The 13,461-nt window shown below is 43.9% G+C and overlaps 1 protein-coding gene across 1 annotated transcript in view; it reads left to right on the top strand.

The window, feature by feature from the left end:
• The first annotated feature begins 2,816 nt into the window (after positions 1-2,816).
• Positions 2,817-13,461, top strand: part of LOC109485390 (neuropeptide FF receptor 2-like) — a 51,054-nt gene continuing 40,409 nt past the window's right edge. Inside the window, exon 1 of the mRNA XM_019788952.1 lies at positions 2,817-3,353. Coding sequence (XP_019644511.1) covers positions 2,933-3,353 — 421 coding nt within the window. The 5' untranslated portion in view covers positions 2,817-2,932. The remainder of the gene's footprint in view (positions 3,354-13,461) is intronic.

The raw sequence follows: 13,461 nt of genomic DNA, 5'->3' as shown, positions 1-13,461 counted from the left end.
GGTGGCATGTCAGGACTCGAACCCGGGACTCTTAGTTCCGAGTCGCGCACTCTGCCGCTACGTCACACGACCCCAATTTTGGGGTTGGGGCTAGTGGGTTCCTCCAGCAGAAGGGAGTATTGTGTTTGTTTGTTTGTTTGTTTATTTGCATATAATCAGAGAAATACAATTAACATAATCATAAACAAAAGAGATATGCGGGAGGAAGATAAAGGGCCGTTATGGCCAGTCCGTGACTTCCCCCGACAACAAAAATTGAATGATACATTATACATTATAATTGATAAATAATACAAATATATTTATATCATGAATATTCAAAATCCTAAGCTTTGTAAAAAGAGGGGCGGAAGTTGCATGAAAACTGGAGCCAGTGGCTGAACGAACACATCTTTTTTTGAGTAATACTAGGGGCTGCAGGGTTGTTTTATAGGCCCATATCCCTAGACAATATTCCCGTATATTAGGTAGGGGTATATCAAACTGTTGTATATGGCTGTAATAGTTTACTAATTAAAGCTTCAGTCCCAATTGCGCCGGTGCCCGTCGGGGATGTAGCCCCGCCTGCCTCGGTCGGACTGCCGGCAACCGGAGGGGTACCTGTCGGTGTTCTCACGGTGAGGTCACGGCGTCCTTTTGTCAGTGGGGCTGGGGTAGAATTTAAGTCAGAATTAAATTTTTCTCGGGTCCCGGACGGGCCCAAAAATAGCCCGGTAGCCGCAGGGTGTCCCGCGAGGCCACGTAGGGGTCACGCCCGAAAGTGCCCAAAAACAGCCCGGGGACTACCCGGCAGGGCCCCTTTTTCAATTGGGACCGAAGCATGAGAAGATGTGTCGGGCATCCACGTCTTCAGCCTTTACCTTTACGTGTGATCAAGGTGACGGCCTTCACCTACACAAGTGGAAAATCGACTCACTCACTCATCATCGCTTGTGTGGCGCCTCGCCAAGCTGTTTCCCAGTCATTTCTGTCCTGCGCTCTCTGTCAAGTTGTGGCTAGGGCGCGACCCACTGTACTTTAGGTCTGCACTCAGCTGCCATGGTCTCTAATCTTGGTCTACCTCTAGGTCTGGCAAGAATGGCCGTATCTTTACATATATTTTTCTATCTATCTATCTCTCCCTATCTCTCTTTGTTATGGATATAATTGGGTTCAGTCTGTCGTAGACGGAGTAAGTCATGAATGACCTCTACATGTAGTAGCGCTCGCTGTTTTTAGTTACATGACCTCCTTGACAGCTGGTATTTCCCCTTGAATTTTAAAGAAAGGGGTTGCAAAAGGAGATTGAAAACGAATCATGTAGTTGTCACGTAGTTGTCTAGAAGCCCTAATTTTATGAGAGATTTTTTAAAAATCTAAACATGCAACAAATACAATACATAGTAGTGACGCACTCAAGCAATATGCTTATTATATTCACGTCACCACTAGACATAAAATAAAAATTACATCAAAAAACATGGGTATCGTGCATGAGAGATTTTCAACCCCTCCTAAAAAGATGTGAAAGATGTAACCATTATGATTTCATGGAGGTCTGAGATCTCCGAACTCTTGTTAATTAAAGTCTTACATATGTACTTCTTCCCCGTGAGAAGCGTCTTATATTACTTTACTGTCCCACTATACCTCAAAAACCATGACCTTCCTTGCTCATCTCTTCCGCTCGTAATTTTCAAACTTCTACTAGCAACCTTCGGGGACCTTTCAAACAAATCATTGATTTACGATAATACTACGCACGTGTGATTCGTGACTTGGCCCGGGGCATTACCGTTATTTTCAAAAGGACATGTGCTTTACCGCACTGGGTGTCTCATTTGTTTAATGTATAACACAGACGTATGATTACCAAATGGTCCATTAACTTCGCGATTTATATAATACGTGCGTTCACAAAAGCATTCGACGTTTGAGACAATCTGTTAGCATTGTGAATAGTTTACGTCAATACGTGAATGGTCCTATCGTCAGCATAAAGACTAATTTGCGGGCTCTGGTAAGGCCATGTTGATTTGATTATATGGATGACATCCACGCACGCATGAATTTTCGTCCGTTTCCAGAAAAAAGGTTTTCGACCATACTGTAAATCGTACAAAGCAATTGAAAAATGAGCAATTACATGCCATAAATTAAAAAAAAATGGAGTAATGTAAAACGATACTGATGTCGTAGACTGCCAACAATTTCGAACATACTGTAAATCGTACGTAAATACAGTTGAAAAATGAGCAATTTTATGCCATAAATAAAAAAAATTACTGGATCGTACACTGCCAAAACCAATCCTGAAGGTGAAAAAAAGGAAATGTGAAGAAATGAAAATGGAGAGTCTATTATTCGCCATATCATACTCTGTGTGTTTAGTCATTTGTTCAACCTCCATGACCATGTAGATTTCATAATGAAGGCGACTTTTTTGTCAACTTCTTTTTTATTTGCACGCTCGCATCAGTTTTGTGGTTCCCAGTGGATGTCATCCATGTAATCCAATCAACATGGCCTAATTATTCATATATACAATGGACGACCGACTTCAAACACCAGGCGTATACGTACATATCCATGGTGACGTGAATGAATAACTGAGTACCTTTTGCCGCTAACGTCTTTAGGAGAAGGCGGTACGTACGCCAGGCTTGCGCTGCCAGTCAGAGTTAAGGGTTGTCGACAGGAGCAGTCGGGACAATCGCTCTTTCCATCACAATCCTTGCGCTCCGTCCGGTCAAATTCCTCTCAATCCTACCGTCCAATTTCCTGTATGTGGGGCTGTCATTTTTCTCAATCCACACCGCAGTACTAGTGTACATTTTATGAATGTTGTAGATATATATACTGCCGGTTCTTTACGTTAGGACTGCTGGTTTCTACTAGCCGGTTGTAACTGTTCGTTGCCGCCGTAGCCTCGCCGAAACCTCGCGGTGGCAAGATGCTGATGTCAACCATCAGCCCCTACCTGAACTTCTCGACCTGGGTGTCGCTGTACCCCAACATGACCGTCACAGGGTCTCCGCCGTGGGAGGAAAACTCAACCTTCGGCTACGGGACCGCACCGACTCCCCGGTACTACCCCTACCCGGGGTACGAGCATCCTGACACCGCAGAAGTGACGATAAAGATCGTGGTGTACTCCCTGCTGTTACTGATGGCTCTCGTCGGCAACCCCATCGTCATCCTCATCGTGTCTCTCAACAAGACCATGTGGACGCCCACCAACTTCTACATCATGAACCTGGCCATAGCAGACCTGCTCATAGCCCTGTTCTGCATGTGGATCCATCTGGTCCAGAGCATGATACCCAACTGGATCTTCGGGGACTTCATGTGCCGCTTCAACAACTTCATTCAAGGTAGGCGCGCTGGTCACGGAGAATTACATTTCTATGTTACATTTTTTCCATGGCTCGAAATCCATTTTTGGGACTAGGTGCACTGGTGCACCCAACGTAAAAACATTAGGTGCACAAGTTTTTTTTTTTGGGGGGGGGGGGGGGGGACCATATGAAACAAAACCTATTTGCAGGTCTTACAGCTCCTCTTCTGAGCTTGAATCTAAAATGGGAGCATTAAAATTTTAAACAAGTACTACAACAAAGATTTTATGATTTTTCTGACAGGCTAGCTCCTCGGCTCTGAAATTTTTACATTCTAGTTAGACCACCAGGTGCAAATTCTGGGATCGGATCTTCTTGTGGTTTTCCCCCAGCCAAATGGAGTATTTTGTCGATCCGGGATCTGGCATCCAAGCTGTTTTTTCCTAGCCTCCACCAGGCCTTTCTACGGGAATATGGATCGTAGAATTCGGCAAAAAAGAGAGTAAAATTGGCCAAGGGAGTCCGGCCGCGGGGAGGTAGTTTCTTTCCCTCCGCGGCCATTCAAACCTACAAGGCGGCCAAACTCCCCTGGCAAATATTCTCCTATATATATAGCCAGCGTAGTTAGTCTGGTAGAGACTAGTTTTTTCCAAGTCGGTGGCATATGGCGTATGGTTAGAATAGGTCGTTAGTACCGGTGCAGTATGGAAAATTATTGCATAGAATTTCACAATACATAAGGACCGTACTACATCTGTGCATGGCAGTTCAATAGTACCTTTAAATAACTATATATCATTGAAGTCGTCTTTACATCCAAGTGCTTAATATTGGATACCAGAACAGATGTCTTCTCCCATCAAAGAACATAGCATCCGCCAGGCCTTTCTAAATGGTTATATGGATAGTAAAATTCGGCGAACATAGAAAGACAGGAAGAAAGGTTTCCCGTGTCCTTATGCAGAGCGTAGGGTGGTGCCCATCTCCATTTCCGTACGTAGCCCTTGGGCGACACACAGTTGTGCAGGACACTACAGCAGGGGGCTGGTCCGCTGGTAGTGTTGTGTGTTTGACCTTCTCACACTCTTTCTCATATGTGCTGAGTGCTAAGCAGAGAAAGAAGTGTGTACCATTTTTAAAGTCTTTGGTATGACCCGGCCGGGGTTAGAACTCACGACCTCCCGGTTACACAGCGAGCACTCTACCAGATGAGCTATGAAAAATAGGGTGAATATTGATTAATTGGCCAGGGAAGTAGACTAAGGTGAGAGTAATATTTACATACTGATAATTATCCGGAAAGTGAACTCTAAGGTTGCCAAACTACTTTGCTTTTTATTTGGTAGGATCTTGACTGACAGTTTTCAAAATCTAGTCAGTTGCTTGAGTAACAGTTGTTGTTTTTTGGGTATCTCATTACCTGGATGTCTCATATACATCAACGTACCCTCGCAAATTATTTGGCCTCAGCCCACGCTCTTTTAATTAGTCTGGCGGAGACTACAAACAACATGCTCTGTCTTGTGAATGGCAGGAGAATGTATGTTTCAGACACGGGCACGCGTGCCGTTTATTTATACTACAGCTAAGCCTGCTGGCCATGCCATGGACAGTTCTGAAGGTATACCATAAACAACTGAGTAAGGCCATAGTAAGTACTTTTTTGGGTTTGCGCCAGCGTGCATTAATTTTTTTTTATTCCAACATGTAGTCACAAGACGTGGTGACGGCATGTTTTTTTTTCAACTTATATTAATGCCGCCACCAACACAGGGGACAATACAATACTTAGTTTCACCTGTGGTGAGGAAAGTCGTGTAAAGTGCCTTTCCCAATGGCACTAGATCGGTGGCATGTCAGGACTCGAACCCGGGACTTCTTGGTTCGAGCACTCTGCCGCTACGCCACACGCCAGACGATCCATAAAATTTACTTGCTGTGACCTAAGCCTTTGACTAAGGAGGCATTCAGATATCGACGCCATGGATTACGCGGAAATTGTGGGCACAAAGTCCTCACATGCCGTGCCGTGAACCGTTTCTAAAACATCCGGATTCGTTCGTCCAATCATACCGTGTGATCTTCCGGCCATTCGTCGGCGAAATGCTCCCCATTTATATACCCCCCCCCCGAATTGACGTTTTGGTGATAATTGAGGCTCTATTAAGGTTTTGGGAGACTCACGACGGGGAATTATTCAGCCTGAATAGCCCCTTTCACATTACCTTTTACTGCGGTATCAACTGTTGCTTACATTAGGCCATGCTGATTTGCTTATATGGATGACATCATCTGGGAACCCCAAAACTGACGCGAGCGTGCGAATAAAAAAATCTAAAAAATGAATAGCAAAGTTCTTTGACCTCAAACATTTTTTTTCACGAGCCGAAGTTTCGATGGCCGTCTGTCATCTTTATCAGGGCAATTCTGACTGGTTTACTGTGCACTGACGCTAGATGTTACATGGTGCATAGTGCACAAAAGGTTGTTACATAGTTACAAATGTTTGACAAACGTTACTTAGTTACAAATGTTTTAAAAATGTTTGACAAAAAGTTGCCTGCATTATCAAATCTACGTGGTCATGAAGTTTGAACAAATGACTAAACACACAGCGTATGGTATGGCGAATAATAAGCTCTTCATTTTCATTTCTTCACGTTTTCTTCTTTTCATTTGGAACTGATTTTGCATTTTCCATTGTACATTTTGTTGGTAATTTCCGGCATATATTTGCTCATTTTGCAGCTGCTTTGTACGATTTATAGTATGGTGGAAAACCTTTCCTTTCAGGAAACGGAGAAAAATTCATGCGAGCGTGGATGTCATCCATAGAATCATATCAACATGGCCTAAATTATGCTCTCCGTACGCGTGTACCGGGCAGTGATTGCACCACTGACAGGCGGTTTACACAGTAAGACATGCCTTTCACTGTGAAACGACGGGCAGTCATAGACCGGACTTCATCATCTTTTATGCCGGGGAAAACCATTATCCCACGGGCACCACGTAACCTGGGATACCCGGGGATCGCAGTGGAATTTACGCCGTAGTATTTATACACCGTTTTACCATGCAATCTGGCCGCCCAGGTGGCCATAGGGCGATCCGCCTTCAATGAAAAATAGCCCCCTGCTATCCTGCCATCTAGAATTATCTTATAAACAGCCCGAAGGCAAAGAGGGAGTAGAATTTTCACGAAAACAAGTTTCCAACGATATACAGACCATGATAAATAGTCGGTTCGGTCTTCCTAGCGTTTTTTTTTCTTTTCTTAAAGGGAATTTTAGGACGGCAAAATAAATAAGATAAAATATAGTAAAATATTTTGGAAGAGGAAAGCCGTCTGATATATTGGTATTTACTGATATTTTTTATCACATTTGATCATCATTTCATACTTGAAGCTTCTGAAATATCTCCAAAACAATGTACACGAGGCACCCCTTTATTTTTGGGTACCACCCATAAATAGATAGAACTAGCCTACTATACAAAACAAACTACCGTGACACTGAATTTTTGTAACAGATATTAGTATGGTACGGAATAGGATTGATTCAACTTACTACATTAAAAAAATTGCCAGGAAATGAACTTGAAAAATGCAGGTGTTTTTCCACCCTGAAATTCTATTTGATGCTTTAAACTTTGCAGGTGCAACAACAGTATCATTGTATGTATGTGGCGTCGTGCGGTGTAGTGGTACATCACTGGACACCCCACGCACGTTAAAGATCCCACCACACCTTTCGAAAAAGAGTACGGGCATGCCCCGGTGTGCGATGGTACAGATTCCACAATCCGGAGTCTTGCCAAGAATTGGCAATGCCAGAATGATTAGTCTGATGATCGTGGGCATTAAAAGGAAGAAGAAGAAGATTGGGTTGATTCAACTTACTACATTAAAAGAATGGCCAGAAAATTGGCTTGGAAAATGCAGCTATTTTGCAGCTGAAATTGCATTGGATACCTTTCAGTTTTAGGTGCAACAACAGTATCATTGTATGTATGTGAAGTAGTGAATGGCTCGTCAAAAAGTCCTGGTGTACGGCTCAAACGACTCCATACTGTGATCAGTAATGCCGTAAACACAGGGCAATATTCTCATCTAAGCCCTCATAACCACACAAATAATGTGTTCTGTGCAGGAGCCCTGAAATTTGGTGTCACTCCCCACAATTTCAGAGCCATCGGAAAGAGCTACGCTCCAGGTAATTTCATTCCGCTGCTGTGGTTTTTCATTCACTTATGGGCGGAATTACAAATACGGCTTTTCACAGTTACTGATTTTAAGATGATAGACTGCAAATGACTCTATATCTGTAGCAACTGAACTGCCTGTATGCATTCCATTTGGCAAATGTCCATAATACCCGTAGATCCACTAGGACGGCGCTCGCACGGCGCTCTCTCTGCGAACTGAAATTGGTCAGAGAGCGGAGAGAGCGTCGAGAGCTCGCCAAGGTCGCCATGTTTGGAACATAAATTACTGCTGAGACCGTTGTGCCTTCTCTGTGCGCTCTTAAGCTTCGGTCACAACCCGCCGTACGTGCTTCTGCGTGCTGTCTACGTGCAAAAACGTTGGCAAATGCAGGGCATCCGTGCGTGGTGAGTACCGCCTCCGTACGGAATCCTACGGATTTGGGAGCACGGAGACACGCCGTAGAACTTTCAATGCATGTAAAACTTTTTCTGCGTGCGGTCTGCGGATTCACCACCCGTGCTTGCGAGTACGGGCGACGCGCGTGCCCCGTACGTACCGTACGAAAGACGCACGTGTGAGTACGGCCTCCTTACGGTAAAGTTGAAATCGCACATAGATCGTACGTTATAAGCACGTACAACTCACTTACCACTTGCGCAACGTACGATACACGCAACCGCTCACGGCCAGACGTGGCGTGCAGACCACACTCTTACACCTTGCGCAATCGTGCGATTGACGTGCGAGTGACGTGCGTCGATGCCACTCCTTCCCCACGTTTTCAGAAAAAAACGTAGCAGACGTAGCCTCCCAAAAAAACGTACGGACAAAAAGCACTTACGGCGGGTTGTGACCGTGGCTTTAGTCTCCACCAGGCCTTTCTACGGGAATATGGATCGCAGAATTTGGCAAAAAAAAATTGGCCAAGGGAGTCCGTCCGTGGGGAGGTAGTTTCTTTCCTTGCGCGGCCAGTCAAACCTACAAGGCGGCCAAACCCCCCTATTCCGGCAATTATTCTCCTATATATATAGCCAGTGTATCTAGTCTGGTAGAGACTAGCGCGCTCCCACTGCGCTCAGTGTTGGATCGCAGTCCTCGGCGCTTTCACGGCGATGGTACTCGTATGAGCCGGTTCAAAACAGTCGCTGAGGTGACGGCGCTCCTTGCGCGCTCCCATGGCGCGACCTTGGCGATCTCTATCAGCTCTCTCCGCGGCCTAAGGCTAGACCTACTTAATTTTATGGATAACATTCTCTGTAGACCCCCAAACTAGTGCGCGCTGGAAAATAGAAAAAATTCCGGCCAAAATATACTACTAAACTACAATTCAAAGCTGGTATTGTGAATTTGCGGCAGTACATACATGTAGCGACGTATACGACAAGCCGGCACATGCTGGCTTTTTGCGGAATTCATGGATCGGCACTGTACGTATGTACTGAGATCTTGAGTCGTGGAGCTTCGGTAGCCTGGGTGCCGTCCTCGATCCAGAGTTATCGCCGGCTCCCTACTGTCGCTAACTACCATGGACTACCCAGGCCTAGAGCCAGGCTTGAGCCTCGGAGGACGTGATGTTTTTCTTTTTGAGGACAGGCGAAAAATCCATGCGCGCGCGGATGTCCTCCATAAAATTAAGTCGGTGTGACCTAATGGGAACATTGACTTCAATCGCAAGCAATTGATTTGGATGCGCGTTGTTTTACTCCATCTAATTCCCATCTCATATTGTGGGGCGGATAGACCTGGATTGGCGCGGGGGATTTGGTTATGGTTGGTTGGTAGTTGAAGAAAAGTTCTGAATGTGTGACTGGGGCTTAAGCAACCTTGACCGCTTTTATGTGGGGTTATACGTGTCTGTAATACCTGCGTGATGATGTGACCAGTGACTTCTTAATGTATGCAATCGCAAGCAATCTATTTGAAGGCGTGTTGTTTTACTCCATCTAATTCCCATCTCATATTGTGGGGCGGATAGACCTGGATTGGCGCGGGGGATTTGGTTATGGTTGGTTGGTAGTTGAAGAAAAGTTCTGAATGTGTGACTGGGGCTTAAGCAACCTTGACCGCTTTTAAGTGGGGTTATACGTGTCTGTAATACATACCGTGATGATGTGATGTTACTTTTTAAAGTCAAACCTAACTTTCCAGACCTCGCTTTATCTTGTCCCGAGGCCCTCCAAGCCGGCGCCGACGAAGCTTTATCTAATCTTTTAAAAGGGGAAGGGATAAAAAATCAACAAGTAGAATGTATTGTCTGGCACGCTTTGTGTAAAAGATGAAGACAGTATTTGCAAAAGATACTGGTTAAGCGATAAACGTAGCATCATCGATACATCTTTTGTTCAATCAAATTTTCTCGCACTTCTTTTTTTATCACCCAAATGAGAATTTCTCATTCGGGATAACTGCCTTAGGCATCGTAACACACCGGTTAATATCACGCAGTGACTGTGATAGGCAACCGTTTAGAGGCAATTTTCACACACGCCAAGCCGTTTTCCTGTAACTAATTCTGTACTAGACCAGATATTGAAAACTCCTGAGCTACTACATTAAGTATTTAGGCAACCGTTACCATATATATCAGCAATACTGCCAGGCTCGCCTCTGTATTGCTTACAACTCCTTTCAGCAATTTCAATAAAATATAAAACATGAAATACTACATGATATGTACAAGATGTGTCATAAACGCCAGGGAGTGTTGCAATAAACGTTCCATTTTTCGTAAAATTATTTTATATTTGATTCTCCTGTGCACAAGCAAAACCGTTTTAGGAGTAGTTACTAGTATTAGCCTGAAGATGCAGTAACAGATTTGAAATTGCCAATTTCAAGTAAAGCTTATTTGCCAGTCTTATCGGCTGTGGTAACCCTTTCTAATGTGTTAAACCTTGTTATTGTCCTCTCGAACTTACTCGCTAGCCTGAAATAGGTCTTTGTCATGCTTCAGTAATACGTCATTGGCTAGGATATTGGAGAAAAACAACCTAACAAGCCCTCAGAGATAACGACGGTAATCCACCATTAGTAAAATAAATTGGCCTGGAGACACGTTATGCGAAAAAAGTGCTTCCTGTTTTTCAAAGACAACTCAAACTCTACTACTGCATGAATCACGGAGACTCAAACTTCAGGACGATTCTTGTCATCGAAACTCTCTAGAGCGGTCAAACTGAAGATCTACAACACCCTGGTCCTTTCAGTACTCCTGTCCTGTATGGACTCTCACCTGGTCTCTCAAACAGAAGCTGGACTCCTTCGACACCCAGTGACTGAGAAAGATCGAAGGCATCCGTTAGCAGGACCATGTCACCAACGAAGCAGTACGCCACACAACAAACCAGGTCCCGATCAGTCAGAGGATCACCAAGCACCAGCTAAACCTCCTGGGTCACATCTCCAGCTAGATCCACACCCACCCAGGAAGTGATCAAACTCCAGCTCCAGATCCAACTTGGAGGCACCCTAGAGGCCGTCCCAGGAGCAGATGGGAGGACCAAGTTTCCAACGTGCTGGACAGTTTAGGAGCTAGCAGAACTGACTGGAGAGTGCTGGCAGAGTGATTGATTGACATCCGTCACTCCTCTTCACCTTCACCTTGTCCCGTCCTCATTTTCACTTTTCTTCAGCGTTATTAAAAAAACTACTAAACTTTTTAAAATCATTTTAGTAACACCGAAGATACGTTCAGAAGTAATCTATCCCCGTAATTTATCCAGTAGTAGAGTTTAAATAATCTTAGATGTTTACCTGGATTTCTCCATTAACGTTCTTCGGTGACCAAACGAATAAGATGAGCCTTTATATACAAAGCAGTCGTCAAATTGCCGCAGCACAGAGTTAGTACTGATACTGATGGGCATGTGTGGAAATGGGGTACATGTAATAACACAGTTTATTACAAATACGTGCGCGAGGTCTAATTGCAAGTAGAAATGACATGTATGAAAAAACAAAATGCAATGATATGAGAGACTACGTCAAACGTTATACTATACGTCTACTGGTACACAACAATTTCATAAGGGGTAATGGGGATCAGCAGTATTGAAGAAGTTATCAGGGTATTAATCTAAGGAAGTGCACTTTTTGGGAAGAGTCAAGCGAAATCTAACCAACGATTGCTCGATACAGAATCGTGATCGTAAGTTAAGTAACATGTAAGGTCGCCTAGTTATTCTATGTTCAGCATCTTTGGTCATTGATTTCAGGAAGTCCACTTCTTCGGAAAAGTCAGGCGAAATCCAAGAAACGATTGTTCTTCAAAGAATCGTGATCTCGGTTCAATGTGAAGGTTACATTGTTAAGTTTAGTAACAACGTGAGGTCGCCTAGTTTTCTATATTCAGCATCTTTGGTCATTGAAGAAAGTGTACTTTGTCAGGCGAAATCCAAGAAACGATTGTTCTTCAAAGAATCGTGATTTTGGTTCAATGTGAAGGTTTCCTGGTTAAGTTTAAAAGTTGTGAGGTCGCTTAGTCATTCTATGTTCAGCATCTTTGGTCATCGATCTCAGGAAGTGTACTGCTTTGGAAAAGTCAGGCAAAATCCAAGAAACGATTGTTCTTCAAAGAATCGTGATCTCGGTTCAATGTGAAGCTTTCCTCGTTAGGTTGTGAGGTCGCCTAGTCACTCTATGTTCAGCATCTTTTGGTCATTGATCTAAGGAAGTGCAGTTCTTTGGAAAAGTCAGGCGAAATCCAGGAAACGATTGTTCTTCAAAGAATCGTGATCTCTGTTCAATGTGAGAGTTTCCTGGTTAAGTTTAAATGTTGTGAGGTCGCCTGTTTATTCTATGTTCAGCATCTTTTGGTCATTGATCTTAGGAAGTCCACTTCTTCGGAAAAGTCAGGCGAAATCCAAGAAACGATTGCTCTTCAAAGAATCGTGATCTCTGTTCAAAGTGACGGTTTCCTTGTTAAATGTATTAACATGTGAGGTCGCCTAGTTATTCTATATTCAGCATCTTTGGTCATTGATCTAAGGAAGTGCAATTCTTCGGAAAAGCCAAGCGAAATCCAATCAACGAATGTTCGACACAGAATCGTGATCTTGGTGGACCCTGTGAAGCTTGCCCTATCAAGTTCAGTAAGTTGTGCAGTCACCTAGAAATCCGTTGTTCTATATTCAGCATCTTTGATTCGCTGGTACGTCTTTGGTGGATACGACTCTGGTGTTTGGGAGTAGGTGGGGACGTAGTTAGCAGTCAAATTTGACTGAAACGTAACTTAAATTCGATTTGATTCGCATAGAAAGGTAGACGTAGCCTAAATCTGGTAAGACTAGCTCCCGAACTTCAGCCATCCATGGTCGGCTGATGTTCGGGGGAAGGATCTGGAGGTGTTAAAGAGGTTTCAGGCCACTTTGTTGCCCACTGAAAAAGACTGCTGTTGTTGTTAACACTAACACAAACTTTTTTTATTACTGATAAACGTCTGAAATACATGAATGAATAAATAAATTCTCCTTGGGCATCAGGAGCTGATGCCTTGACCTTGTAGACATCTCTCTCCAGGATATTTTCGTCATAGGATCTCACCACGGCTGAAAGCTTTGGTTCAATAAGTCATTACTTGGTCGTCTTCAAGTGCGACTGAAGCCTTCTTAGGTTTTTCGTTTACAAGGCATTTTAGGCATCACTTTGCTGCCTTGACGTAACCGCTGCTTCCTTCAACGTCTTCTTAAGTTTTACTTTTACATTGACATTGACTTGATGGCAGCGTCTTGTCGTCTTTGAGTGGCAGCTGCTTCCTTCAAGTGCGACTGAAGCCGTCCTAGGCTTTTCGTTACAAGGCATTTAAGGCATCACTTTGCTGTCTTGACATGGCCGCTGCTTCCTTAAACGTCTTCTTAAGTTTTACATTGACATTGACTTGATGGCAGCGTCTTGTCGTCTTCGAGTGGCCGCCGCTTCCTTCAAGTGCGACTGAAG

This window comes from Branchiostoma belcheri, unplaced genomic scaffold (genome assembly GCF_001625305.1).
Source record: "Branchiostoma belcheri isolate BF01 breed outbred unplaced genomic scaffold, Haploidv18h27 scaffold75, whole genome shotgun sequence".
NCBI classification, from domain to species: domain Eukaryota; kingdom Metazoa; phylum Chordata; class Leptocardii; order Amphioxiformes; family Branchiostomatidae; genus Branchiostoma; species Branchiostoma belcheri.
This window is presented reverse-complemented; position numbering and strand designations above follow the sequence as displayed.